The sequence below is a fragment of the Delphinapterus leucas genome, chromosome 12 (genome assembly GCF_059928025.1).
Source record: "Delphinapterus leucas isolate spDelLeu-1000000601 "Yukka" chromosome 12, BTC_Dleu_Yukka2, whole genome shotgun sequence".
Lineage (NCBI taxonomy): Eukaryota > Metazoa > Chordata > Mammalia > Artiodactyla > Monodontidae > Delphinapterus > Delphinapterus leucas.
In genome coordinates this window covers 74,788,177-74,815,517 of record NC_143140.1, presented here as the reverse complement: position 1 = coordinate 74,815,517, position 27,341 = coordinate 74,788,177, and the positions used below count along the sequence as shown (strand labels likewise).

The 27,341-nt window shown below is 40.7% G+C and overlaps 1 protein-coding gene across 1 annotated transcript; it reads left to right on the top strand.

Moving 5' to 3' along the window:
• The first annotated feature begins 770 nt into the window (after nt 1-770).
• HIVEP2 (HIVEP zinc finger 2) lies at nt 771-27,341 on the top strand. The gene is made up of 6 exons (XM_022558048.2): nt 771-6,047; nt 7,081-7,235; nt 14,292-14,467; nt 17,837-17,938; nt 18,718-19,613; nt 24,891-27,341. Exons 1-6 carry the CDS (start codon nt 879-881, stop codon nt 25,713-25,715), a joined length of 7,323 nt encoding a protein of 2,440 aa, XP_022413756.1. The 5' UTR covers nt 771-878; the 3' UTR covers nt 25,716-27,341.

Below are 27,341 nucleotides of genomic sequence, written 5' to 3'. Positions count from 1 at the left end.
CATATAACATTTTATATTAACTGTTGTATTATATACTTATAAATTATATTGTATTATATATTTAACATATATTTTATATTAACCTATGAAATATATCTATATAGAGAAATATGTAGTACACTTAGCATGTAAGTCATAAAACTTGGTTAGAAATAGCTCTAAATTTATTTTAATGAAGCCTTTTAAAAATCTTATGATTTTATAAATAATATGTATCAAAAGTTTTCCTTTAAATGCTTTTCTGACCAAAATTAAGGGGTATTTAAAAGGATGACCAAAAGTTAAGCATTGAGGAGATTTATGCTTATGACTTAATGCTGTTTGCAATTAATAACCTTTCATTGTGGGATTAATGTAACAACTATAAAAAGGATTTCTTGGAGTAAAAAAAATTTCAGTTTATCCAATTTCAGGCTGTTTATTTAGGAATGATTTTGGTTTCTTGCTTGATAACTACTATGACAATCTCTTTGTGTTTCGTTTTCTTTCAGACCATTTTATCTTAGTGAAACTGGCAACTGAACTTTGCTCTAGTTGATGGGCAAAATTTCTCCTAGAATATTCATCACCCCAGTCTCACCCTAGTTGAAAATATTCAAATGCCATAAGAGATCTTTATAGATTTGCACTTAGCTTTTGGATGGACATTTCTACAATGGAGAGAACTGTGTTATAGCCCTGGTCCAAGGACATTACCATCTAATGCCCATAGACTACGGTGTGGGTGTGGAAGGTTCCAAAGAGAAGGAACACTCAGCAAGTTTGCAGACACCCTGGAACATGGAAGCAAGCGAGCTTTGAAAGGCACAGCTTTGAAGACACTCCATGAGTCTGCACGGCTTTCAAGCGAACTAGCACTTGAGACCTTGTGTAACAAAATGGACACTGGGGACACAGCTCTAGGACAAAAAGCTACCTCAAGGTCTGGAGAAACTGATAAAGCGTCAGGTAGATGGAGACAGGAACAATCAGCTGTTATTAAGATGAGCACTTTTGGCAGTCAAGAAGGACAGCAGCAACCACAAATAGATCCTGAGCATATCGGAAACACAGCATCAGCACAACTCTTTGGTTCTGGGAAACTGGCCTCACCTGGCGAAGTGGCACAGCAAGTCACAGAGAAGCAATACCCACCACACCGTCTGAGTCCTTATTCATGCCAACATTCACTCTCTTTCCCTCAGCACTCATTGCCACAGGGGGTCATGCACAGCAACAAGCCACATCAGAGCCTTGAAGGCCCTCCGTGGCTTTTCCCTGGCCCTTTGCCATCTGTTGCCTCCGAGGACTTATTTTCCTTTCCTATACACGGCCACAGTGGTGGTTATCCCAGAAAAAAGATTTCAAGTCTGAACCCTGCTTATAGCCAATACTCCCAGAAAAGTATCGAACAGTCGGAAGATGCTCACAAAAAAGAGCACAAACCCAAAAAGCCCGGCAAGTACATTTGCCCTTACTGCAGCAGGGCGTGTGCCAAACCCAGCGTATTGAAAAAACACATCAGGTCCCATACTGGTGAGCGGCCATATCCATGTATACCTTGTGGTTTCTCTTTCAAGACAAAGAGCAATTTGTACAAGCACAGGAAGTCACATGCCCATGCAATTAAGGCAGGATTAGTCCCTTTCACAGAGTCAGCTGTATCTAAATTGGACCTAGAGGCCGGTTTTATTGACGTAGAAGCAGAAATACATTCAGACGGTGAACAGAGTACAGACACAGATGAGGAGAGTTCTTTGTTTGTTGAGGCTTCTGACAAAATGAGTCCCGGCCCACACATGCCGCTGGATATCGCCAGCAGAGGTGTCTATCATGGGTCACTGGAAGAATCACTGGGAGGTCCAATGAAGGTGCCGATTTTGATTATCCCCAAAAGCGGGATTCCTTTACCTAATGAAAGCTCTCAGTATATTGGCACTGATATGCTACCAAATCCGTCTTTAAATACTAAGGCTGATGACTCTCACACAGTTAAACAGAAACTTGCACTAAGACTGTCAGAGAAAAAAGGACAAGATTCTGAGCCATCTCTAAACCTTCTGAGCCCGCACAGTAAAGGAAGCACTGACTCTGGTTACTTTTCCCGCTCAGAAAGTGCAGAGCAGCAGATAAGCCCTCCAAACACAAATGCAAAGTCTTATGAAGAAATCATCTTTGGAAAATACTGTCGGCTTAGTCCGAGAAATACACTCAGTGTTACAACCACAAGTCAGGAGCGCGCCACGATGGGTAGGAAGGGCACCATGGACTCATTACCTCACGTCAACACCAGGTTAGATGTCAAGATGTTTGAAGATCCTGTTTCACAGCTGATCCCAAGCAAGGGAGAGATCGACCCCAGTCAGACAAGCATGCTGAAATCCACTAAATTCAACAGCGAGTCAAGACAATCCCAGACTATTCCATCATCTATCAGGAATGAAGGAAAACTTTATCCAGCCAGTTTCCAAGGCAGCAGCCCAGTTCTCCTAGAAGCTCCTGTTGACTCTTCACCCCTTATTAGAAGCAACTCAATGCCAACTTCTTCAGCAACGAATTTAAGTCTTCCTCCTTCTTTGAGAGGAAGTCACTCATTTGATGAACGGATGACTGGTTCTGATGATGTGTTCTATCCAGGGACTGTAGGAATACCCCCTCAGCGCATGTTAAGAAGACAAGCGGCTTTTGAGCTGCCTTCCGTACAGGAGGGGCACGTGGAAGCAGAACACCATGGCAGGATGTCAAAGAGCATCACGGGTCCATCCTTGAAGGAAAAGAAATTGATTCCTGGGGACAGGGTTGGGTATGACTATGATGTCTGCCGGAAACCCTATAAGAAGTGGGAGGATTCGGAGACACCGAAGCAGAGCTACAGGGATGCTTCCTGCATCAGCCCCTTGAAACACGGCGGAGAGTATTTCATGGATCCCTCGGTGCCATTGCAGGGAGTGCCAACCATGTTTGGAACTACTTGTGAAAATCGAAAACGCCGGAAAGAGAAGAGTGTAGGGGACGAGGAGGACACCCCGATGATCTGCAGTAGCGTCGTCAGCACGCCCCTGGGCATCGCGACTTCAGATTTCGAGCCCAAATCGCAGATGCAGGAAGGAGCCAGGAGTGGATTCGGCCTGGCTGGACAGGAAAACCCTTCTCATGGTCACTCGGAGCGCTTTGACCCGTGTCGACCCCCGCTGCAATCTGGAAGTCCATCGCTTGGGTCAGAGGAGTCACCCGCAGCTGCGGATTCAGACAAGCCGTCAGACGGAGGGGGCAGGAAGCCTCCCGGCAATGTGATCTCTGTGATTCAGCATACGAACTCGCTGAGCCGCCCCAATTCATTTGAGAGGTCCGAGTCCGCTGAACTCGCCGCTAGCGCCCAGGAGAAAGCCTCGTCACCTTCCGAGACCTGTGACAGTGAGATCTCAGAAGCCCCGGTGAGCCCAGAGTGGGCTCCGCCCGGGGAGACCACGGAAGGCGGGGGGAAGCCATCCCCTTCGCAGCAGGTCGCGCAGCCGCCCTACCACGCGCAGCCCCGCCTCGTGCGTCAGCACAACATCCAGGTCCCCGAGATCCGCGTGACCGAGGAGCCTGACAAGCCAGAGAAGGAGAAGGAGGCCCAGAGTAAAGAGGCAGAAAAGCCGGTGGAGGAATTTCAGTGGCCCCAGAGAAGTGAGACCCTCTCCCAGCTCCCGGCCGAGAAGCTGCCGCCCAAAAAGAAGCGTTTGCGGCTCGCGGATATGGAGCACTCCTCCGGGGAATCCAGCTTTGAATCCACAGGCACCGGCCTCTCCCGCAGCCCCAGTCAAGAAAGTAACTTGTCGCACAGCTCCAGTTTCTCCATGTCTTTTGAAAGAGAAGAAACCATGAAGCTTGCGGCACCTCCCAAGCCGGATGAGTTTGGGAAGCACTCAGAGTTTTTGACGGTCCCTGCTGGTTCGTACTCGTTGTCCGTCCCCGGCCACCACCACCAAAAGGAGATGCGACGCTGCTCCTCTGAGCAGATGCCTTGTCCCCACCCAACGGAAGTCCCAGAAATTCGGAGCAAATCATTTGATTATGGGAATCTGTCCCATGCTCCGGTGGCAGGGGCGTCGGCATCCGCGTTGTCCCCATCCCGGGAGAGAAAGAAATGCTTTCTGGTGCGGCAGGCTTCTTTCAGTGGCTCTCCCGAGATCGCCCAAGGGGAGGCCGCCGCGGATCTGAGCGTAAAGCAGGAACAGCTAGAACATCTGCACGGCAGCCTCAGGGCCACGTGGCACCACGCCCCGTGCTCTGTGCTTCCTGCCCTTCAGGCAGAGGACCCAGGGAAGCAGGTGGTGGGTCCTTGTGCCCAGCTGAGCTCAGGACCACTCCACCTGGCCCAGCAACAGATCATGCACCTGGATAGTCAGGAGTCTCTGAGAAATCCCTTCATACAACCGACATCCTATATTCCAAGCAAGCACTTGACTGAACAGCCACATTTATTTCCACATCAAGAGACTCTTCCGTTCTCTCCAATCCAGAACTCCTTGTTTCAGTTCCAATATCCTACCGTCTGTATGGTTCATTTCCCAGCTCAGCAGCCCCCCTGGTGGCAGGCACACTTCCCCCATCCCCTGGCTCAGCATGCTCCAAAGAGCTATGGAAAGCCTTCTTTCCAGGCAGAAGTTCACCCCAGCTACCCCTTGGAGCCTGTGGCGGAGCACACTGGAAAGAAATCCACTGATTACGCGCACACGAAAGAGCAAACCTACCCGGGTTATTCAGGAACATCAGGGCTACACTCCAAGAACCTTCTTCCAAAGTTTCCGTCAGGGGAGAGCACCAAGTCAACAGATACTCCCTCCGAGCAGGTTCTTCAAGAAGAGTTCACCTCAGCAAATGCTGGGCCTTTACAGTCCTTACCAGGAACAGTGGTTCCTGTTAGGATCCAGACCCACGTACCGTCCTATGGGAGTGTCATGTACACAAGCATTTCTCAGATGCTTGGGCAGAACAGCCCTGCCATTGTCATATGCAAAGTCGACGAGAATGTGACCCAAAGAACACTGGTAACCAACCCGGCCATGCAAGGGATAGGATTTAACATTGCCCAGGTGTTGGGGCAGCACGCAGGCTTGGAAAAGTGCCCCATCTGGAAAGTACCTCAGACCATACCCCTTGGCTTGGAATCCTCCATCCCCTTGTGTTTACCTTCCACCTCTGACAGCGTCGCAACCCTGGGAGGCAGCAAGCGGATGCTTTCTCCAGCCAGCAGCTTGGAACTCTTCATGGAAACAAAGCAGCAGAAAAGGGTCAAGGAGGAAAAGATGTATGGACAGATCGTGGAGGAGCTCAGCGCCGTGGAGCTGACCAACTCAGACATCAAAAAGGATCTCTCCCGCCCACAGAAGCCCCAGCTGGTTCGACAGGGCTGTGCTTCTGAGCCAAAGGATGGCTTGCCATCAGCGTCATCGTCCTTCTCCTCGCTGTCCCCCTCCTCATCTCAAGACCACCCGTCCGCCAGCGTGCCCTTGAGGGAGCCCTTCCCTCCAAGCTCCAGGGCACCCGCTCTGGGGCAGAAGTCCAGTGGGCCTTCTGAAAGCAAAGAGTCCTCAGATGAGTTAGACATTGATGAGACGGCGTCTGATATGAGCATGAGCCCACAGACTTCCTCATTGCCACCCGGGGACAGTCAGCTGGACGAGCAAGGGAAGGGCCAGAAGCTGCCTGCCGGCGTGCTGGTCCCCAGAGCGTCCGACCCAAGCGGGAAAGTGGCAAATTCGACTCTTCTTTTCACGGACGTGGTAGATTTCCAGCAGATTCTGCAGTTCCCCAGTCTGCGGACAACAACGACTGTGAGTTGGTGCTTCTTGAATTATACAAAACCCAATTACGTGCAACAGGCCACCTTCAAATCCTCGGTATATGCTTCATGGTGCATTAGTTCCTGTAACCCAAACCCATCAGGATTGAACACCAAGACCACTCTGGCTCTTCTGAGGTCCAAGCAAAAAATCACCGCAGAAATTTATACCCTGGCTGCTATGCACAGGCCTGGAGCCGGCAAGCTTACGTCATCAAGTGCTTGGAAGCAGTTTGCTCAGGTAACAAATATTGTTTCTGAAAGCACTCGTGTTGTGGATTCGATTGCTGAGCAGAATATGTAGTGAAGGACGTACGGAAAAAAACATACAAGTAAAATGAAGACCAGAGCTGGGGAGGGGTCCTCTGCAAACGGGCCTTACCCATTGACCCTGAACTTAGTTATGAGGGGTCAGTACCAGTCAGTACTTAGGAAAGTACCAAGCACAAAGTATCTCCTCAGCCGGGTGCAGTGAAATTCCACCGCAGGGACTAATTCCTTCGAGTTCCTCCCCGTTCCAACCTGTGTTAGTGACCTAGCAGACCAACTTTCCTTTGATGTGAGGACTTCAGGAAATTGTGATATGAGGACATAGAACAGGGAGTGGACACAGGAGAGGAAAGATCAGGAAGGAGGCTGCAGGGTGTTAGAACTGAACTTTGTGAACTTCTGAGGGAGGGGTTGTTCCCATTGGCTATTGTTTTACTAAAATTTATTTTTAATATATTTCTCTCAAAACTCATTTTTCCAAGGGATTAGCAGGTTCGTTCCTACATGAACAATTATTGCCTTACATGTAGGATTATAAAAATATTAATAAGGGCCACTTTGGAATTTATGCTGAATTAATAAAGAAGTACATGGAGGTCTTAAACAAAAATATATAATAAATAAAATGTAAAATATATTTACTCACTTCAGTTACCATTTCTCTTTAATAATTTTTGAGAATATTTTCTAAACGCATAGAGATTGCTTGAATTGCTACTTCCAAAAACAGAACATGTTTTTAACATTGTTATTAGTGTTGTACAGTGTACGTGCTAGTGGGGTCTTGTTGGTTTTTTCTTTTAACAGAATGTTGAATTTATTCTGTAGAAACTGTCATCTTTTCTGATTTTATCCCTGTTGTCCCTTATTTTATGTAGCCAGCCTACGGCCTTTTAGCATGGAGTTTAGGCTGATTTTCAGAGATCATGGAAGAGTGGGATGTGTGCGCTTCCTCTGTGTCTTAGGGAATGCATACGAAATGATTCTCTCTTTTTGGCCTACAGATGAAACCTGATGCGACCTTTTTATTTGGCAGCAAGCTAGAAAGGAAACTAATGGGAAATATCTTAAAGGAAAGAGGGAAAGGAGATATTCATGGAGATAAGGATATTGGATCCAAACAAGCTGAGCCCATTCGAATTAAAATCTTTGAAGGAGGGTAAGGAAACACATGTGCAAATGTAAAGTATTCCATTAAATTCAGCATAAATGGTCCTGAGTGTCTGCGTGGAAAAGTCGTATCTCCTCTGGTCTGAAGCATAAAGCAAATTCCTTTTTCTATACACATTTCTGAAGTCTGTCTGGTAATAGATAATGAGCTTGTGCCCTTGCTTTCATGACTTGCTTTTAATGAAAATGTCCCTATTGTATATGGTTCGAACTTCTGCCTTAAATTTTCATACCTCTAATTCAATATGAAATCGACTAAATTGCTGTACTCTTGATATTGTCCAAGTTTGTTCATTCTTTGGTATTACTTTGATAGGCATTTGTTGTGTTAGTAATGGACATATTTTTGTTCTATGCTTACAAAAATGCAGTCATGCACACTCATGTATAAACCTAGAAACTAGTTTTATTTTATTGTTTTTATTATTACCTAAAGTCCAGACCTTATTGGGATTTCACCAGTCCCTTCAATACCCTCTTAATGTTCTAGTATCCAAGCCAGGGCACGACTTCGCATTTAGTTGTCATGTTTCCCCAAACTTCTCTGGTCTGTGACAGTTTCTCTGTCTTTAGGAATTTCTTTTTAAATGTTGAATTCTGAGTTGCAGAAACTCAAGTAATAAGGTTCAATCATTTTGTTGTCTATCTAGTTAAGAAACACTGCATGTATGTGTAATGTCCAGTTTTAGATTTTGATAGAAAGGTATCTTAAATCAAGTCACAGGGGAGAAAAAGCCCAGACCTCTGCTTTAAAATTTAAAAATTTTAAAGGACATTAACCACATTTGGGGATTGTGATGTGTCTACCTTATCTTTGCAACAGATCTATAATTTACATATTTCCATGAGCATGATTTTATTCTAATTATATTTGGAGAACAAAATGATGTTATTTGTTTGACTCTAAAATGTTGAGTGGTTGGTGATATGAAGTATCAGTTTCTCACATAAATTTACCAGTTTGGAGATGGATTATCAAAGTTGGTTCCCTGGTAAGGTTGACCCCCTTGGATGAATGCCTAGTATTGTCACCACTAAAGCCACAGCTGTTTGTAGTCATGAAGCTTGTCTCAGTATTTTTTCACATTCCTCATCTTTTAACACAAACAAGAGAAATAGAGATTTTATCTTTACAGAGACTGAGTGATCCCTGTGACTGAATCAACACTTACATTCATCAGTCTTCTTCATAACAGCGCACTTGTACTAGATTAGCGAGACTTTCACAGTGACTGTATGATTTGGGGAGCCCATCTCCACTAACGAAGGACACAAATGAAAAAGCATATGTGAACATTTTATTGCTGTGTTTTGATGATCCAAAAGGATTGGACCATATTTAATTTTCTCCTCATTTCATTGTCCAACGTTATGGGCTATGTCCCAATCATTCCTTTTTTTTTTTAAACATCTTTATTGCAGTATAATTGCTTTACAATGCTGTGTTAGTTTCTGCTTTATAACAAAGTGAATCAGTTATACATATACATATATACCCATATCCCCTCCCTCTTGTGTCTCCCTCCCACCCTCCCTATCCCACCCCTCTAGGTGGTCACAAAGCACCCGAGCTGATCTCCCTGTGCTATGTGGCTGCTTACCACAAGCTATCTATTTTACGTTTGGTAGTATATATAAGTCCTCAAGTCCATTCTCTACGTCTGCATCTTTATTCCTGCCCTGCCCCTAGGTTCTTCAGAACTATATACATATATATATATATATATATTTTTTTTTTTAGATTCCATATATATGTGTTAGCATATGGTATTTGTTTTTCTGTTTCTGACTTACTTCACTCTGTATGACAGACTCTACGTCCATTCACCTCACTACAAATAACTCAATTTCATTTCTTTTTATGGCTGAGTAATATTCCATTGTATATATGTGACACATCTTCTTTATCCATTAATCTGTCGATGGACACTTAGGTTGCTTCCATGTCCTGGCTATTGTAAATAGAGCTACAGTGAACATCGTGGTACATGACTGTTTTTGAATTATGGTTTTCTCAGGGTATATGCCCAGTAGTGGGATTGCTGTGTCATATGGTACTTCTATTTTTAGTTTTTTAAGGAACCTCCATACTTTTCTTCATAGTGGCTGTATCAATTTACATTCCCACCAACAGTGCAAGAGGGTTCCCTTTTCTCCACACCCTCTCCAGCATTTATTGTTTGTAGATTTCTTGATGATGGCCATTCTGACTGGTGTGAGGTGATACCTCATGGTAGTTTTGATTTGCCTTTCTCTGATAATTAGTGATGTTGAGCATCCTTTCATGTGTTTGTTGGCAATCTGTATATCTTCTTTGGAGAAATGTCTATTCAGGTCTTCTGCCCATTTTGGGATTGCGTTGTTTGTTTTTTTCATATTGAGCTGCATGAGCTGCTTGTAAATTTTGGAGATTAATACTTTGTCAGCTGCTTCATTTGCAAATATCTTCTCCCATTCTAAGGGTTGTCTTTTCATCTTGTTTATGGTTTCCACTGCTGTGCAAAAGCTTTGAAGTTTCATTAGGTACCATTTGTTTATTTTTGTTTTTATTTCCATTTATCTAGGAGGTGGGTCAAAAAGGATCTTACTGTGATTTATGTCATAGAGTGTTCTGCCTATGTTTTCCTCTAAGAGTTTTATAGTGTCTGGCCTTACATTTAGGTCTCTAATCCATTTTGAGTTTATTTTTGTGTATGGTGTTAGGGAGTGTTCTAATTTCACTCTTTTCCATGTAGCTGTCCAGTTTTCCCAGCACCACTTATGGAAGAGGCTGTCTTTTCTCTATTGTATATTCTTCCCTCCTTTATCAAAAATAAAGTGACCATATGTGCGTGGGTTTATCTCTGGGCTTTCTATCCTGTTCCATTGATCTATATTTCTGTTTTTGTGCCAGTACCATGCTGTCTTGATTACTGTAGCTTTGTAGAATAGTCTGAAGTCTGGGAGCCTGATTCCTCCAGCTCCGTTTTTCTTCCTCAAGATTGGTTTGGCTATTCGGAGTCTTTTGTGTTTCCATAGAAATTGTGAAATATTTTGTTCTACTTCTGTGAAAAATGCCATTGGTAGTTTGATAGGGATTGCATTGAATCTGTAGATTGCTTTGGGTAGTATAGTCATTTTCACAATGTTGATTCTTCCAGTCCAAGAACATGGTATCTCTCTCCATCCGTTTGTATTATCTTTAATTTCTTTCATCAGTGTCATATAGTTTTCTGCATACAGGTCTTTTGTCTCCTTAGTCAGGTTTATTCCTAGGTATTTTATTCTTTTTGTTGCAATGGTAAATGGGGTGTTTCCTTAATTTCTCTTTCAGATTTTTCATCATTAGTGTATAGGCATGCAAGAGATTTCTGTGCATTAATTTTGTATCCTGCTACTTTACCAAATTCATTGATTAGCTCTAGTAGGTTTCTGGTAGCATCTTTAGGATTCTCTATGTATAGTATCATGTCATCTGCAAACAGTGGCACCTTTACTTCTTCTTTTCTGATTTGGATTCCTTTTATTTCTTTTTCTTCTCTGATTGCTGTGGCTAAAACTTCCAAAACTATGTTGAATAATAGTGGTGAGAGTGGGCAACCTTGTCTTGTTCCTGATCTTAGTGGAAATGGTTTCTGTTTTTCACCATTGAGAATGATGTTGGCTGTGGGTTTGTCATATATGGCCTTTATTTTGTTGAGGTAAGTTCCCTCTATGCCTACTTTCTAGAGGGTTTTTATCATAAATGGGTGTTGAATTTTGTCAAAAGCTTTTTCTGAATCTATTGAGATGATCATATGGTTTTTATCCTTCAATTTGTTAATATGGTGTATCACATTGATTGATTTGCATATATTGAAGAATCCTTGCATTCCTGGGATAACCCCACTTGATCATGGTGGATGATCCTTTTAATGTGCTGTTGGATTGTGTTTGCTAGTATTTTGTTGAGGATTTTTGCATCTATGTTCATCAGTGATATTGGCCTGTAGTTTTCTTTCTTTGTGACATCTTTGTCTGGTTTTGGTATCAGGGTGATGGTGGCCTCATAGAATGAGTTTGGGGGTGTTCCTCCCTCTGCTATATTTTGGAAGAGTTTGAGAAGGATAGGTGTTAGCTCTTCTCTAAATGTTTGATAGAATTCACCTGTGAAGCCATCTGGTCCTGGGCTTTTGTTTGTTGGAGGATTTTTAATCACAGTCTCAGTTTCAGTGCTTGTGATTGGTCTGTTTATATTTTCTATTTCTTCCTGGTTCAGTTTCAGGAGGTTGTGCTTTTCTAAGAATTTGTCCTTTTCTTCCAGGTTTTCCATTTTATTGGCATATAGTTGCTTGTAGTAATCTCTCATGATCCTTTGTATTTCTGCAGTGTCAGTTGTTACTTCTCCTTTTTCATTTCTAATTCTATTGATTTGAGTCTTCTCCCTTTTCTTCTTGATGAGTCTGCCTAATGGTTTGTCAATTTTATCTTCTCAAAGAAGCAGCTTTTAGTTTTATTGATCTTTGCTATTGTTTCCTTCATTTCTTTTTCATTTATTTCTGATCTGATCTTTATGATTTCTTTCCTTCTGCTAACTTTGGGGGGTTTTTTGTTCTTCTTTCTCTAATTGCTTTAGGTGTAAGTTTAGGTTGTGTATTTGAGATCTTTCTTTTCTGTTGAGGTAAGATTGTATTGCTATAAACTTCCCTCTTAGAACTGCTTTTGCTGCCTCCCATAGGTTTTGGGTCATCATGTTTTCATTGTCATTTGTTTCTAGGTATTTTTTCATTTCCTCTTTGATTTCTTCAGTGATCTCTTGGTTGTTAAGCAGTGTATTGTTTAGCCTCCATGTGTTTGTATATTTTACAGATTTTTTCCTGTAATTGATATCATTCCTGAATCTGTGATCCATCTTCTGCCTGGTGGTAATCAGCTGTTTATTCCAAGAAGTGTGTTACCACCTCTTATTTTGCTGATTGCAAAGCGATAAGTTCAAAAAAAAAAGTATTACTGACCAAATTTTTAAGTGTATATGTTTCTTATTACTATTTAATTCATAGACATAGTAATTTAATTAAACATACCTTTTAATTATTTTTTTAAATCCATTAATTCTTTTTTTCCTTTTAATTTTTAAATTTTATTTTATTTATTTTTTTATACAGCAGGTTCTTATTAGTCATCAATTTTATACACATCAGTGTATACATGTCAATTCCAATTGCCCAATTCATATCTTTTAATTATTTTTTCAAAATCCATTAATTCTTGTATCAAGTAAATTCATGGGTCTGCAGAACTGTTGAAGGGTAAATATTTTATTTGTGCAGACTTTTCTAATATGGTTATATTTTATACAAAATTTACTCTGTTTTCATTCTGGAAGGAAGTTAGTCAGCTGAGACATTAAAATAGTGTTATTTGAAGATAATACATTGTACATCAAGTACAATGATGGGCCTGGGCCACAGTAAGCTTAAAGTACCCTTCCCTGAAGAAAAGTTGCTTTCTATAAAATTATTTGTTTTATTCTATATTCCTTAGGTAATTTCATCCTAAGGTAATTTCATCCTTAGGTAATTTCATGCCCTAAGTTTGGGGCAGATAATAGTGATATTAAAAGATGAAAGATATTTTGCATCTTTAAGTTCTTTTCTTCTTTATTACAAAAGATAATGTGAGATGAAAGACAAAGTTCAAAATAGTTTTGAAGAAAAAGTTGACTTTGGAAATTCCTTGTCCCTAAGTGGGAAAGATTTAAGGGAGCAGAAAGCATGCAAAACTGACTATTCATATTTCTGATACTAGTCAATTCTCACCTGGATTGGTACTGAACAAAAGATAATCTTAAGATTAAATAATATCCATAGCAGAGTGGATATTTAAATATGTTGGATGGATTTTCTCTCTTAAATATTCTTCAGTGGATTTGACAAATGAATTTGAACTTGCTTTTATTTCTGATGATAGATTAGCTAGAACAAAATAGAGAAGTTTGCAATGCTCTTAGAATGTAAGACGAAACGAAACAAAACTGTAAATCTAGTGCCTTTAAGTCAGTCCACACTGAGTTAAGGCATTTTGTAGGTCACTTTACCTTTTGAAGTTATAAAAAGAGCCCTTCGAAATGAATATCTTCCCAGGAGTGACATTAGACCCATAATTCTAGCCTGAGATTTAAGAGATAATGGTATTCATTGAGTTATTCAGTAGAATGCTGCTATACTGTATGATAGGTCATGTTTCCCTGTATTCTAAACAAAATGTGATGGATGGTGAGCACTAGATAGGTTTCTTCCATTGATAATTACAGTGAATACCTAAGACTTTGCTCATCTAACTGATTTAATTAAACTAGAGGACCTCATTTATCCTTTCAAACTTCTCTATTAAATCCTTCCAGAAACGAATGCAAATTTGATTGAAAAATAGAATGTCTAGTTTTCATTATGTAACAGTACCTTCCAGAAGCCACTTGAAATTTAGACTTCACTTTAGTACAGATTCATGGTCCTTGGGAAGAGCAGATCAAATCTGTAGGCAACAGTTGGTGAGCTCAGCTCAGCCTGTGTAAGCTAGAAATTTCTGACTCTCGTGCCAGGATTGTAAAAATAGAGTAGAAGCTTGCAATGAAGAATTCTATAATCAGTCATATTTATTCTAGCAAATTCAGAGGGGTATGCACATCTTAGATGATGGAATATTAGCAAATGATATGTGATGATTTAAATATGCTAGTATAACTTTTTGGATGTTTCTTGGCCAGAGGCAGTGAGGTGCACAGCTCTGCAACTCTTTGAGGCTTATATAAGCCCATTGAACATCTGTACGGAGTCCATATATTTACACTTCATAGAAGAGCCAATTCCGTTTTGAACTCCATGTAGAAAAAAATTCGCTTTTATTTACAATGCCAAATCTGTTCTTTCAGGACTTTACTGCATAGATTTCACAGGCTTTGTAGAAATAAAGTTGAATAATTGTAAAATCCCTCCTAAAAATTTGTCTTGCAAATGATTAGCTTTTGGTTTGATGTATAACATGCAAAAGTATTTGGAAACACACTGTATTTTCCCTTTTTTAACAGGTATAAGTCAAATGAAGATTATGTATATGTCAGAGGACGTGGACGTGGAAAGTACATTTGTGAAGAATGTGGAATTCGCTGTAAGAAACCGAGCATGCTCAAAAAGCATATCCGCACTCATACTGATGTCCGGCCTTATGTATGCAAGTTATGTAATTTTGCCTTCAAAACAAAAGGTACAGGTCTGATTTTTCTTTCTTTTTTTTTTCTAGAGGAAAAACACTTTTTTTAATGGCTGCTCCAGATTCTGAATACTATTTTATAACCGTCATCGACAATTAGTTGGTTTTCTTTGTGAAAATGTGACCCCACAAAATGTATTTTCCTCTTCCTGTTAAGTGGTCTGAGGATGTACATGAGACAGTGAGGCTCCTTTTATGACCTAAGTAAGAGCTACAGACTTAGGTCCAGGCTAGTTGTCTCGAAGGAAGTGGCTAAGAATTGCCTGGATAGCTATTACCTCATGTTGGAAATGTTATGTGGTCTAGAGAATCTTTGCACCGGTATTGAAATACTGCAGGGAGATAATCCATGCCATGGCATTAGAAAAGCAAGGCAGCAGCCGGAAAGAAAACATGTGCCCATGGTCAGTTTCAAGATTATAAATGATGTAGAGACCCGCGGACTCCCCGGTGGGCCCCTCCATCCACACTTGCATTAATTATGCATAGAAATTTGATAGCTTGTACTCTGTGTATTTATCAGCACGGAGACAATTCCTTACTCTCAGGCCATGGCTATTAATCTCATAAAACTAAGACTTGCCTTGAAATGATATTCTCTTTTTTTAAAAAATATCTGTTTTTACAAGGTAGATTTATATGAAAATATTTTATACTAAAAGGTTGCTTCAATTATATTTCTATCATTTTATAAAATTATGAAAATGTTTATAAACCCAGTGTTCTCAGAATACAAACAGTAGTGAATTAGAGGTGGATGACCTCTGTAGAAGTATGTTTTACTACTTACTGTAGAAGTACTAATGAATCCTCTAGACACACCCTTACTAACCTCACACTAACATTTTCCAATGTTTTAACTTTAGATTTGCATGCCAATTAATCTGCTCCACTACCCATCAAGAAAAATAAATATCAAATAAAATAATCTTTGGTAGAGAAATGTGTATTTTCTCTTATACACAAAATCCTAAATTGTCTTTATTCGTTTGTCAGAAGTAAAAATGTGTAGCCTCTCAACGTATCTGTTTCTTCTTTATTAAAAAGATATTTATATTATAAGTATGCCTCTTTGTAAGCCAGAAAGAGGGGGAGGGAGTGTTCATTTGCATTTCAAAGGAGATAAACATAAGGTCCTTTAAATACCATCCACTTTTGCACAATCAAGACGTTTTATGTAGAACTTCACTGAGAGACTCCCTAGGACATAAGAAAATATAAACTTTGGTTTTAGGAAATAATGCAAATCCGCCAGTCATTACAACTGATATTCCCTGGGCATATGAGTTAACTGTAGGTATAGCTGCATGAAACACTGCGTGAAGAAACGTCACATAGCTATTTCTTTTTACCCAAATTAAATTTGGCTTTGAACCATTGTCTTGGAGTTTTAGCAGGAAATAATTTATTCTTGGTCATTACTGGAGTTTCCTTGTCACCCTTCGGGAATGTACAAATGTCTTGGAATCTTAAAAAGAGCAGATCATCCTGGGAAACCCCTCGCCCGCCAGTTTTCACTTCCGGCTGAAGTGCTTGCTGTCATGTCATCTGAGCACAGAATCAGAGCAGACTTGTAGGACTGGTACCTCCTCTGTGCCTGTGTCACTTCTCCAGGTGCCCTTTCCTGCCATCCTGCTCCCCTCTCTTTGCTATAATCCTTCATATATTCAAGACTTTAATAAGCCAAAGTCAGGGTGGGGTTGTTTCTGAGCCCTATTTCTAACTACAAAACTACCCTGACGATGAGAGCGCAAAGCCTCACTGCCTACTTGAAACGAGTGGAAAGAAAAATATAGAAGAAGAAACACACACTAAGCTCTAAATAAACTATCTTGACATACCTAACGTCTACATATGTCCACATACTCAGATCACTTGCACCCTTACAGAAGCAGGTGATTTCCATTAACTTATAGATCTATTTAATTAATTTACAGATTTTAGAATTCTTGATGATGTATCTATAAAAATTGTTTAGATCTTTAGAAAAATTGTAGATATAGTTTTTTTGATAAAAAAGAGCAGTAAGGGCCAGGACATATTTCTATGTTTGGAGTTATCAAAATACCACATAAAATTTGTAGGTATATAAGCAATAAGCCAAATGTTAAGTAAAAAATAAAATAATATAAATAAAATAATAAACAACAGTGCCCCAGTTTAGAGTTGTGGCTCATATATTACATTAATAGTAAGCTAAACACTCTTACAAGGGGAATAAACTATTTCAGCAGGCTGAGTTTCCATCTAGATTCAATGAGCCTACTCTTAAAAATAAAGCATTTGCTGCTATGTTACTGAAGCAGCGTCAAAGCGCAAAGATAATAATATGGCCCTTACAGCTGAATTACTTCCTGGATCTCTTTTGATAAGTTATATATATGACATGGAATAATATATATATAATTTCATAGATCCTAAATCAGAGGTGATTGGATCAGTGTTTTCATAATTTCTCACATTCCATATAGCAATTATATAAATCTATAGAAATACACATATGTACTTAGGTACACGTGTAACTGTATAGCCAGCTCTTCATATCTGTGAATGCTGAACCTGCGGATATGGAGGGCCAATTGTACTACACCATTTTACATAAGGGACAATTGTGTATGTCTTATCATCATCATAATACATATTTGACATAAAATTCTTTCTTTTTTCGTAGAACAGTGGGAGTTTCAAGATAAATAAGAAAGGAATTTTGCTGCTCCAGAACTTTAGAAGCTGCTGTCATAAACTTTGCTGATATATGCCAGATGGATAGATGCTAAATACTGAGACTAATGCTTCCTATAAGTAGTTAGCTAAGTATTTGTACGGATCTTTGCATTCATTTACAGGATTGGCCCCAACATTAGTTTGCATATATTTTTTCTTCTGACAAGTGAGGATCCTGTGAGTTTAATCTATATCTGATCAATGCCAGAAGGTCTGGGGTCTGGTGGATATGTTGATGACAATATTTCATTCTGAAGTTGCTCAGAGAGGTGTGACCCAGCTTGTGCCATCCTGGTTATATGGAGTCCAAGGAGGTGGGCCCAACTGGGCCAAAGATATTAGATCCCTTCTCAGCCAGGAAAGCCTGGGATTCCCAGCTGTACTTGAGCCTACTCTTGAAAAGCTGTGACCCTAGACTTCGACAAGTCTTCTAGAATGCAGAAAACCTGAGATTGGGCTGAAGCTGTCTGGGGTTAACATCTTCAGAAGACAAATTGTTCCTCTTAAGTTTGAGACAAGGGGTAGGGGCGAGAAACAAATCTTTATTACCTCAAGTCAGTTCATTTCACACTGAATTTTGCAGCAATCATCGCATTTTGGTAACCAGTTCATTGCTCTTTTTTTGGCTGTATTTTCCAGGAAACCTAACGAAGCATATGAAATCTAAAGCACACATGAAGAAATGCCTGGAGTTGGGTGTCTCAATGACATCAGTGGATGATACCGAAACCGAGGAAGCAGGTATTTCATACTTTAGTTGACTGAACTCTTTACTGTGCATGCTGGAGCTTTGTGGCCAAGGTGGTAAAATAAATTTAGGTATTTAAAAAAGATACTGATCACATTTCATTTTACTAAATACTAAATATAGAAAAGAAGTCTGACATATTGAATTGCTTGAAACTTACTGAGAAGAAATGCATTTCAGTTCTGGCTGAGGAGGTTGAAAGGCCTTACTATGGAAATACTTCTATCTAGAACCATAAAGGAGATCTAATTGCACCTAAGTTGTGATGGTGATTTAAAGTTTATGAAACTTTTTGGGAAACTTGAAAAGCATTTTGTCTTATTTTTCCTATTAAGAGGAAATCTAGTAGTAAAAATAATCCATCACTAACCTCAGTAGAAAACCTGAGGGTCAGCTGGGCCTCGTGAGGTCTTATACCTGTAGAGACAAGTCTTGCTTCTCTTTTTCCTCTAATACCATCATTAACAACATTGCATACCCATTTATTGAGGGTTTTCTATGAGTGGTATGATGCCTGAGTTATAAGGTCCTACTCTGGAGTCCGTATTACAGGGTGGAGATGAAACCAGATAGGTACATAAAAAAAAAAAACACAAGAGCCAATCTAGAGTCACAGAGGTATGTGCTCATGTGTGTTACAGGAATTCAGAGATAAGACTGTCTCTAAGGGCTGGAGGGTTGAGGAAAGCTTTTGGAAAGAGATGGGGCCTAAATTAGCTCCTAACCTTCGTATTTGGTCTTGATCCTCACTCTCTTTGTTCAATTGCCTCAGAAACGATGGAAGATTTGCACAAAGCGGCCGAGAAGCATAGCATGTCCAGCATTTCAACTGACCATCAGTTCTCAGATGCTGAAGAATCGGATGGTGAGGACGGAGATGATAATGATGATGATGATGACGATGATGATGACTTTGATGACCAAGGAGATTTGACACCAAAAACAAGATCAAGAAGCACCAGTCCCCAGCCTCCTAGATTCTCCTCCTTGCCTGTGAATGTCGGCGCCGTGCCCCATGGGGTTCCTTCTGATAGCTCCCTGGGGCATTCTTCATTGATCAGCTATTTGGTTACTTTGCCAAGTATTCAGGTTACTCAGCTTATGACACCAAGTGACTCATGTGAAGATACTCCAATGACAGAATACCAGAGGTTATTCCAGAGCAAAAGTACAGACTCGGAACCAGACAAAGACAGGTTAGACATCCCTAGTTGTATGGATGAAGAATGCATGCTGTCTTCAGAGCCGAGTTCCTCCCCAAGGGACTTCTCACCCTCCAGCCACCATTCCTCACCAGGATATGATTCTTCACCCTGTCGAGATAATTCACCAAAGAGGTATCTGATACCCAAAGGAGATTTGTCGCCCAGAAGACATTTATCACCTAGGAGAGATGTATCGCCCATGAGACATCTTTCACCAAGAAAGGAAGCTGCCTTGAGAAGAGAGATATCACAAGGAGATGTTTCACCAAGAAGGCATCTGTCCCCAAGGAGGCCAGTGTCACCTGGGAAAGAGATCACGGCCAGAAGAGACCTCTCTCCCAGAAGAGAGAGAAGATACATGACCACCATAAGAGCACCATCTCCCAGAAGGGCTTTATACCACAACCCACCGTTGTCCATGGGACAGTATTTGCAAGCAGAGCCAATTGTATTGGGGCCTCCTGTAAGTATAATTAGCTTTCTCTTTCTAATATATAAGTCCAAGCACATTGGAGTCTCTTGATGACACACTAGTGTGAAATGTATTATAACATGGGTCTCTCTCATGGGGAGGAGTAAACTTGGTTACTGAAAATAGAAGGAAGACATTTTTATTGCATGCTATTGTCAGTAACATGTCTGTGGTATTATCCCAAGTGTAGTATTACATCAGAGAAGAGCATTTCCAGCTGGTAACAGGGGCGATCTTTCTAAATGCTTTCTAAACCTAACTCATTATTGACAGGAGTTGAAACCTTTGCATGAGTAGAAAAGGTGAAGTCTTTGGAATAGCATGGCTGCCTAGACAGACATTCTCAGGGACATTTAGGTGTCATTTATGTAACTCTTTGCCAGGTAAGGATTCTGATTCAGGCATTAGCATTGACTTTCAAGCAAAAAAAAATATTTTAAAATAAATTCATTACTTTGCCCACAGTGAGTGGACATGTGAAACCAGTGAGGGATCGGAAGAGGGGAGAATGAACCCCTTGGCATGTTTATAAATGAAAGGCATGAACATGTATGCTTTGCTTCCTGGTACCACCACTTCCTGCTACTGAGCGCCCTTGTAAAGTGAGATCTTGAGCCCACAGAGAATGGGGAGTTGGGAAAGCTAAGGGAGAAAGCATCAGAGGCGATTTCTATGGTATGCCCTCATTATAGATTAAGATAACAACAGCAGCAATCATGGATGAAATTTAGGCAGTGGGCTTATGCAAATCCATAGAAAAGCACCTGCCCTGCCTCATTCCACCAGCATGGTAGACCTTGATGTCTCTTTCAGCTTGTGTGGGGTTTTAAAAAATGAATGAAGCAGGCACCTAGTGTAGACAGAGGAATGATACCTTTGGAGTTTGGTCGCTTTAAGTGTGCTTTTTGTTTCCTGGGCTCTATTCTTTGCCATTCTCCTTTTGCTCTGGATTTCCATCATGTGGGTCGGCACTGTCCTTCACAGCCAAAGGAAGCACTACCAGCTCCCAGCTCTACCGTCTTATCATTGCCCTAGTGGTCACCTTCCTCCCTCTCATCACCTTTTCACCACCCTGAATTATATGCTTAGGTTGTCATTTTTGAACTTTAGGAAAACTCCCTGCTGCATTCCACTCCCCTGCCCCCAGCACCCTCTGTTTACAAGCCTGCCACCAGCTTAGTCTTCATGGTTCAACTACTGCGGAAACATGTGTAGCTATCAGGACTATTTGTAACTATTTGTCAAACAAATAAATTAACAAGCTAAGAAAAAGAGGGACATTTCCACAGGTTTTTTGTGTCTTGGTGGTGCTAAGTAGAAAGCAGGGCTCTTCTGAAGTTCATGCTATTGCAGCATGAATAGAGTGAGAAATCCCCGCGATACCAGGATACCACATCCAGGGTGTAAAATGCTTTTTCTGGTATAGACCCAATGATGCTGATGAAGTGTGTGAGATGAGGCTCTCCTGTTCCTGATCAACTACAGCCACAAAAAATAACCCTTTGGTGCCAACACACTATTGTTATTAAAAAATAATAGCAACTCGCAGCCAACTTGGGCAAAGGAAGTGAAGGAGTAGACTGAAGGACTTCATCTAATTTTTAGATCTATGGCCAGAAGGTTGTTGTTGGAAGGAGATTGGTTTTTATTAGTCATTGACTTTGCACCAGTTTTTTTTTTTTTAATACCAGTTCACCTGGATACTTAATATTATTGTTGAACTTTACCATTTATGAAGCCCAACTGTTGAGCCTTTGGTCTATTACCCAGTTTAATTCTCTGTAGAGAATTCTTAGCAGGCTGCTTTGTTCATGCGATAGAAAGGAATAGACCTTGGAATCCTCCCTGAGGATCCTCCCCAAGCAGAGACACTTGGTCTCGAACGCTTCCCATTTGATGCTTTACCACACCTTTTTGGAGGGGCTGCAGAGGGTTTTCACCTTTCTATGATGTATGGACAAGATTTTCATTGCCAGAGCAAAAAAGAATCAATGATCCTATGAGAAGTACATCTCCCGATTGCTGTAGTACATGAGTGCTTCCCCCTCTCTATTATTTTGGAATAACCCTAAAAATAATTCTTTTTGATGGAAATTCTATTAGCAATACCTTGTTGTTTAACTTTGACCAAGGGCTCACAGGGCAGTGACCGTGGCATGAAAGGACTTGTAGTCCAGTGTGGCATGCTCATTACCTGGTTCAGTCTGGAGTGGTAGGTCCCAGGGAGCAGGTTTGGAGGAGGTGATATGCAGTCACTGAGATTCTAGTATCCTGCTGTTTCCTCCCTAATGCCCTCCGGTTAGTGTTAATTTTAAGACAGATGATAGATAGGTAGATATATGATAGATAGAAAGGTAGATAGATAAACAATAGAATGGGAAAGAGAGAGAGAGGGAGGAAGGAAGAGAGGAAGAGAGAAAAGAGTTTTTTATTCATTCATTCAGTAAGTTTTTTTTGAGGGTTTATCATATGTGGCTCAAGGATGATGATGAAAAAATTGTACAGTTTCTGGCCTCATCTTTTTTAAACAAAAAGTTTTCCTTTTCCATTTTTAAAGTTTTGGTAGATAGATAGCAAGGAGACAAAGAAAGTGTGTCCTGGTCCTCGGTACAGTGTCCGTGAACATTGTCTAGTAAAAGTGTCATCCTACGGTTCCATCCCTTTTGCTCTCTGTGTGATCTTGAACAAGTCAATTAACCTCTTGGCCACAGTTTCTTAATCTGTTTGTGGCAGTCAGGGGGCTGGGCCAAGCAGATTTCTGTCCTTGAAAGAACTTGCCATTCAGCTCTAAGGAATGCAGTGAGCTGACAGCCTCCAGCTGTTCATACCTTCAGGCTAGGCCTCCATTTTCAAGCCAAGGTCACATTCTCCCCTGCAGCCCCCAGTCAATGGCTGAGCCTGGATCAGCCCCAGCTGACCACCTGCTTCCTCTTCCCATTACCTTCCCATACATTAACTCCCCGCTCCCCCATCACCACCCCCAGCTGAACCTCTTGCACCCCTACCTCCTTCTGAGCCTTTGCTTCCAGAGGACCTAGTGACACTGTTGAAAAGATGAGTGGGGTAAATATCTGGTACATGGGGTATATGTATAGATACACACACACATATGCATGCACTTAACACAACCCACACATGCATTCATTATTCATCTTTCCGTATCGAGATTTTTAAGTAAAATGGGAGTGTGTTCACGATATTACAATGATAAGGTCCAAGTTATGAGAATAGTGTTGCAAATGGAGTAAAAATTAGAGTAGAAAAATCTTCTTGAGAGTTTATTTGGAGGGTGAAGAAAGGGTCAATTCAAGGACAGAGGATATGTGGAAAAGGCTGGCAGTATTTGGAGCCATGGAAGTGGTTACATGACAGGAATTGTACTTGTGCACTTGCTTCTGTGACTATAATCATTTAATTTCTGGTCAGTAAAGGTCTGACTATAACACTTTTACTCTTAACACAAAATTCTGTTGGCTCTTGAACATATTGAATACCTCCTATTTTTAGAGGACAGTTCACCACTCCCTTTGTTAGGCTTGACTCAGAGATCTCATGAAATGGGACAGCTGTGTCTCTGGCTGCCTCACAGACCCCCATTCTGATTAGGTGTATGCAGTGGACATCACAGAATAGCAATCAAAAGCAAAATGGAAAAGTAGCCAAGCTACATTTTGTTTTAAACTTTGAATCTGTGATAATCGTGATTAAAAGAAGATTCATTTGGTTAGCTTCAAAGGTCATTATTGTAGGCATTATGTTCTTCCACCTTACGTGGTGATGGATGAAGGAAACATGCCTTTTTTCTAAACCAGAGCAAGTACAAGAGGCATTTTTGTTTTTTGGTAGCATTTAAATGATTCTTTCCCATACCATAAAATTCTCCCCTTACCTAGCTTATGAGATGCTTGTGGTTATAGGGTTGATGATTACATGATTTCTCCTGCACTTTCAGCACAGGTCATTTGTTTTTGGCTTGAATAAGGTGAAGCCCAGAACAGGGTAAGGGCCAAGCCTGGTACAGAGTAGCAGAGACGATGCATAGCTTATCGTTCTTGAGCTGGTCTCACGATCCAAATAGAACTGGATGAATCATTAATGGTATAGAGCATATCTTGAATTTTAGAACTGAAACATCCTTGAAATGAGTTAGAGCATTTCTTGGTCTCTCCTGATTACTACCATATTTGCCACATTTGTATCTCTCTGATTTTAAGTTCTCAAAAAACGTAAAAATAAAACTACAGTGAGTCTCTTTTAGATGACGATTCATTAAAAGAATGAATCTCAGTAACTGAAACCTCATCATCTCGTCAAAACCTGATAATCTCACAGTATAAGTTGGGTTTTGCTACAGAAACAATTATACAAAATAAGTTCTCCATTTTCAGGACTGGGACCATAAAATCTGGAATACTGGCCCCCAATTTTAAGTATCTTAATCCATTAATTGCCAAGAAGATATTTACGTGGAAATAGTAGTATAAACAGAAGAATTAAAACACAGTCATCTTTGGTTCCCGGCTGTGTAGTTGAATGCAAATTGTAACGATTTGAAATATTTAATATTAACTACTTTGATGCATAGTTTCCATACTAAATCTGGCCTTGAATTAAGATTTGATGGAGAAGCTGGGCTGATCTTCTGCCTCGATGTCTCCTGAGCAGGAATTTATTCCTTTGGACCAATGTCTTGCACATTGGAGTAACCAGTTTGTGTTATCACCACCATTTTGTCATCTGTTCTGTAGAAAACTAAAAAAAAAAAAAAAAAAAAAAAGCAAGCTAATTTTCAGGCTTGTCACTCCATTTCTATTCATCAACACTTAAGAAAAATATTAAAAATCTGCCCAGTATGTAAACAGATGGTAATCTTTTAACTTCCTTTTGAATTAAAAAATCTATTATTAGTGTTTTTTGGCTCAGTAAAGTGTTTTTGGTAATTATCCATTATTTTCTTTTCATTCCATCTTATGAACAAAACAGAGCTGGAACATGTCTCTGTACCTAGTGGAAAACACATTGCATGATTTATTACATTGCTGTTTAACAGCAAAGGCAACTTTTCACAGACCCACCGCCTCATTCAAGAATCCTAAAAGACCGCTGAGAAATTCTCTTTTGTCTTGAGAAATAAAAAATGGATAAAAAGATTAGGGAGTCTCCACGTGTCTTGAAAGAATGAGTGAGTGAGTGAATGAATGAAACAGCTTGACCTAAGCGTGAAGCGTGATGGGTCCTAAGCGTTGTGCTCTCTGTTTCCTGATGCAGAATTTAAGAAGAGGATTACCTCAGGTTCCTTACTTCAGTCTCTATGGAGACCAAGAAGGTGCTTATGAACATCCAGGCTCCAGCCTTTTCCCTGAGGGTCCTAATGACTATGTCTTCAGTCATCTTCCACTCCACTCTCAGCAGCAAGTGCGAGCTCCTATCCCCATGGTGCCAGTTGGTGGGATCCAAATGGTTCACTCCATGCCGCTGGCCCTTTCCGGTTTACACCCTCCACCCACATTGCCTCTGCCAATGGAGGGCTCTGAGGAGAAGAGAGGAGCTTCAGGGGACGCCTTCGCCAAGGATCCCTATGTGGTTCCTAAGCAGCACGAGAAGCGACCTCCTCACGCTCTGCAGTCATCTGGTCCACCTAGCACACCCTCCTCTCCTCGGCTACTGATGAAACAGAGCACTTCAGAAGACAGCCTGAATGCAACAGAGCGGGAACAGGAGGAAAACATACAGACTTGCACAAAAGCCATCGCCTCCCTCCGGATTGCCACAGAAGAGGCCGCTCTGCTGGGGGCAGACCAGCCAGCTCGGGGGCAGGCGCCCCATCAGAAACCCTTGGAAAGTGCACATGTTAGCATTAGACACTTTAGTGGACCTGAGCCAGGTCAGCCCTGTACCTCAGCTACCCACCCTGACTTGCATGATGGTGAAAAGGACAATTTTGGTACATCACAGACTGCATTCGCTCACTCCACGTTTTACAGCAAGAGTTGTCTGGATGACAAACAGTCGGGCTTTCAAGGCAGCAAAGAATTACCCTCAAGCACAGAGGAAGGCAAGGAACCTTCGTCGGAAAAGAGTCAACTACATTGATCTAAGATGCATGGAGACTTTCATTTCCACATTTTCCCCTTTGTTTTTGTTTTTCTAGAAATAGAGGTAATCAAGTTTATAGCATGCCTGTCCTAAGTTACAGTAGTTTGCTATTATATATACTTTTGTTATATCAGAAGAATTAGGTAAATTAACAAGTCATCATGAGCCTGACCAAAACAAAATTTGAAATTAACCTATTGGGTCTGGTACTTTTAAAATTGTACAGATGTTTGTGCCTTTTCTTTACTTTGCTTATATTCTTATAAGCATTTTTTAGCAGTAATTTGTACATATTTTAGAATTTGTGTATCTGCTTTGTAATAAATGTAATTTCTTTCCTTTTTTGGACACTTGGATCTAAATGATGTAAAGCAAAACAGCATCAATATATATGTGAGGTTGCACTAAAACATATTTTTATATGATTAAAACTGAACAGCTTTTATGTACAGCTCTGATTCTGTAATACTAATATTTATTTACTTTGTTTCATAAATTGTACATTTTTTCTTAATGTTGTGGATTGCTTTTCTATGTGAAGCATGGGATTTACTGTTGCGTAACTAGAACAAAAATGTATATTGTAAACAAGATATTTAAACTAGAGTATCTTATTCTGCACTTATGCATTAGTTTAAAAAAAAGATAAAGGATGTATCAGTCAGTTCTTAACTCTTGTAAATTTTTTTGTCTCTTGTTTGCTGGATTGACTATAACTTAAGTGCTGATTGTGATTTTAAACTGATAGTACCGTAAAGCATTAAAGTAAACAATGTGCTATTGTGAGTTTTTTCAAAGCTTTATAAATCAGTTATAAATAATATTAAAAGTATTTGGTCTTATGTGAACATGTTGATCTATATACTCATCTAAATATATGGGAAAACATTCCACCCCATGTAAATATGTACAAGTGCATCACTGGTACAATTTTATGTAACTCAGTTGGACACTAGGTTGCCACAGACCTATGCTAGGGTGTCTTTAAAAATTAAAGTGACAAAGCACATGGGACTGTGTTGAGCTTGGTTATCGGCCGGCCCGGTGGCTTGGCAGGCAGTGCTGTGCGCTGCCCATGGAGAAGACCTGGGCTTAGCAATCTCCTTGGTTCTTGCTGCACGAGATGGTGACTGGAACTAAGGCTACTACAGAGGGGTCGCGCTTGGACTGAGGGGTGGGTGTGGAAGTGGGGAAGGGCACGGAGACCTGGTCCCCAGCCCTTCCTGTCAGCCAGTCTGCACGGTAACAGGGTTGGCATCAGCTCTAGGGGAAGCCACTTGACCCTACTGCAGAGGGGAAGAGTGTCACACTCCTGGCTATCTCAGGGGGAACGGAAAAGGAGCTTTCCAGGGAAAAGAACTTGTGGGAGGATAATGTCTTTTGTAGATAACATTTAGAATGGGTTTTGGTTAGCGTGGACAGTGGGCAGAGCCTTTGTACGTTCAGAAGAATGGAAGGAAGGGAAGGGGGTACAACACATGCGCACACACACACACACACACACACACACAATCTGGGTTATCTTTGTGCTATATAGTGGATTATAATTCTGTGAAACCAAGTTTGTATATTGAATTACATTAAGGAGTGTTCTTTAAAAAGAGAAATAAATATACGATTACA

Coding starts and splice junctions, on each gene's coding strand:
- HIVEP2 (XM_022558048.2), top strand. CDS start 879: ATGGACACTGGGGACACAGCTCTAGGACAAAAAGCTACCTCAAGGTCT. Junction 14,468..17,836: donor TTTTGCCTTCAAAACAAAAG/GTACAGGTCTGA, acceptor TGTATTTTCCAG/GAAACCTAACGAAGCATATG. Junction 19,614..24,890: donor CAATTGTATTGGGGCCTCCT/GTAAGTATAATT, acceptor TTCCTGATGCAG/AATTTAAGAAGAGGATTACC.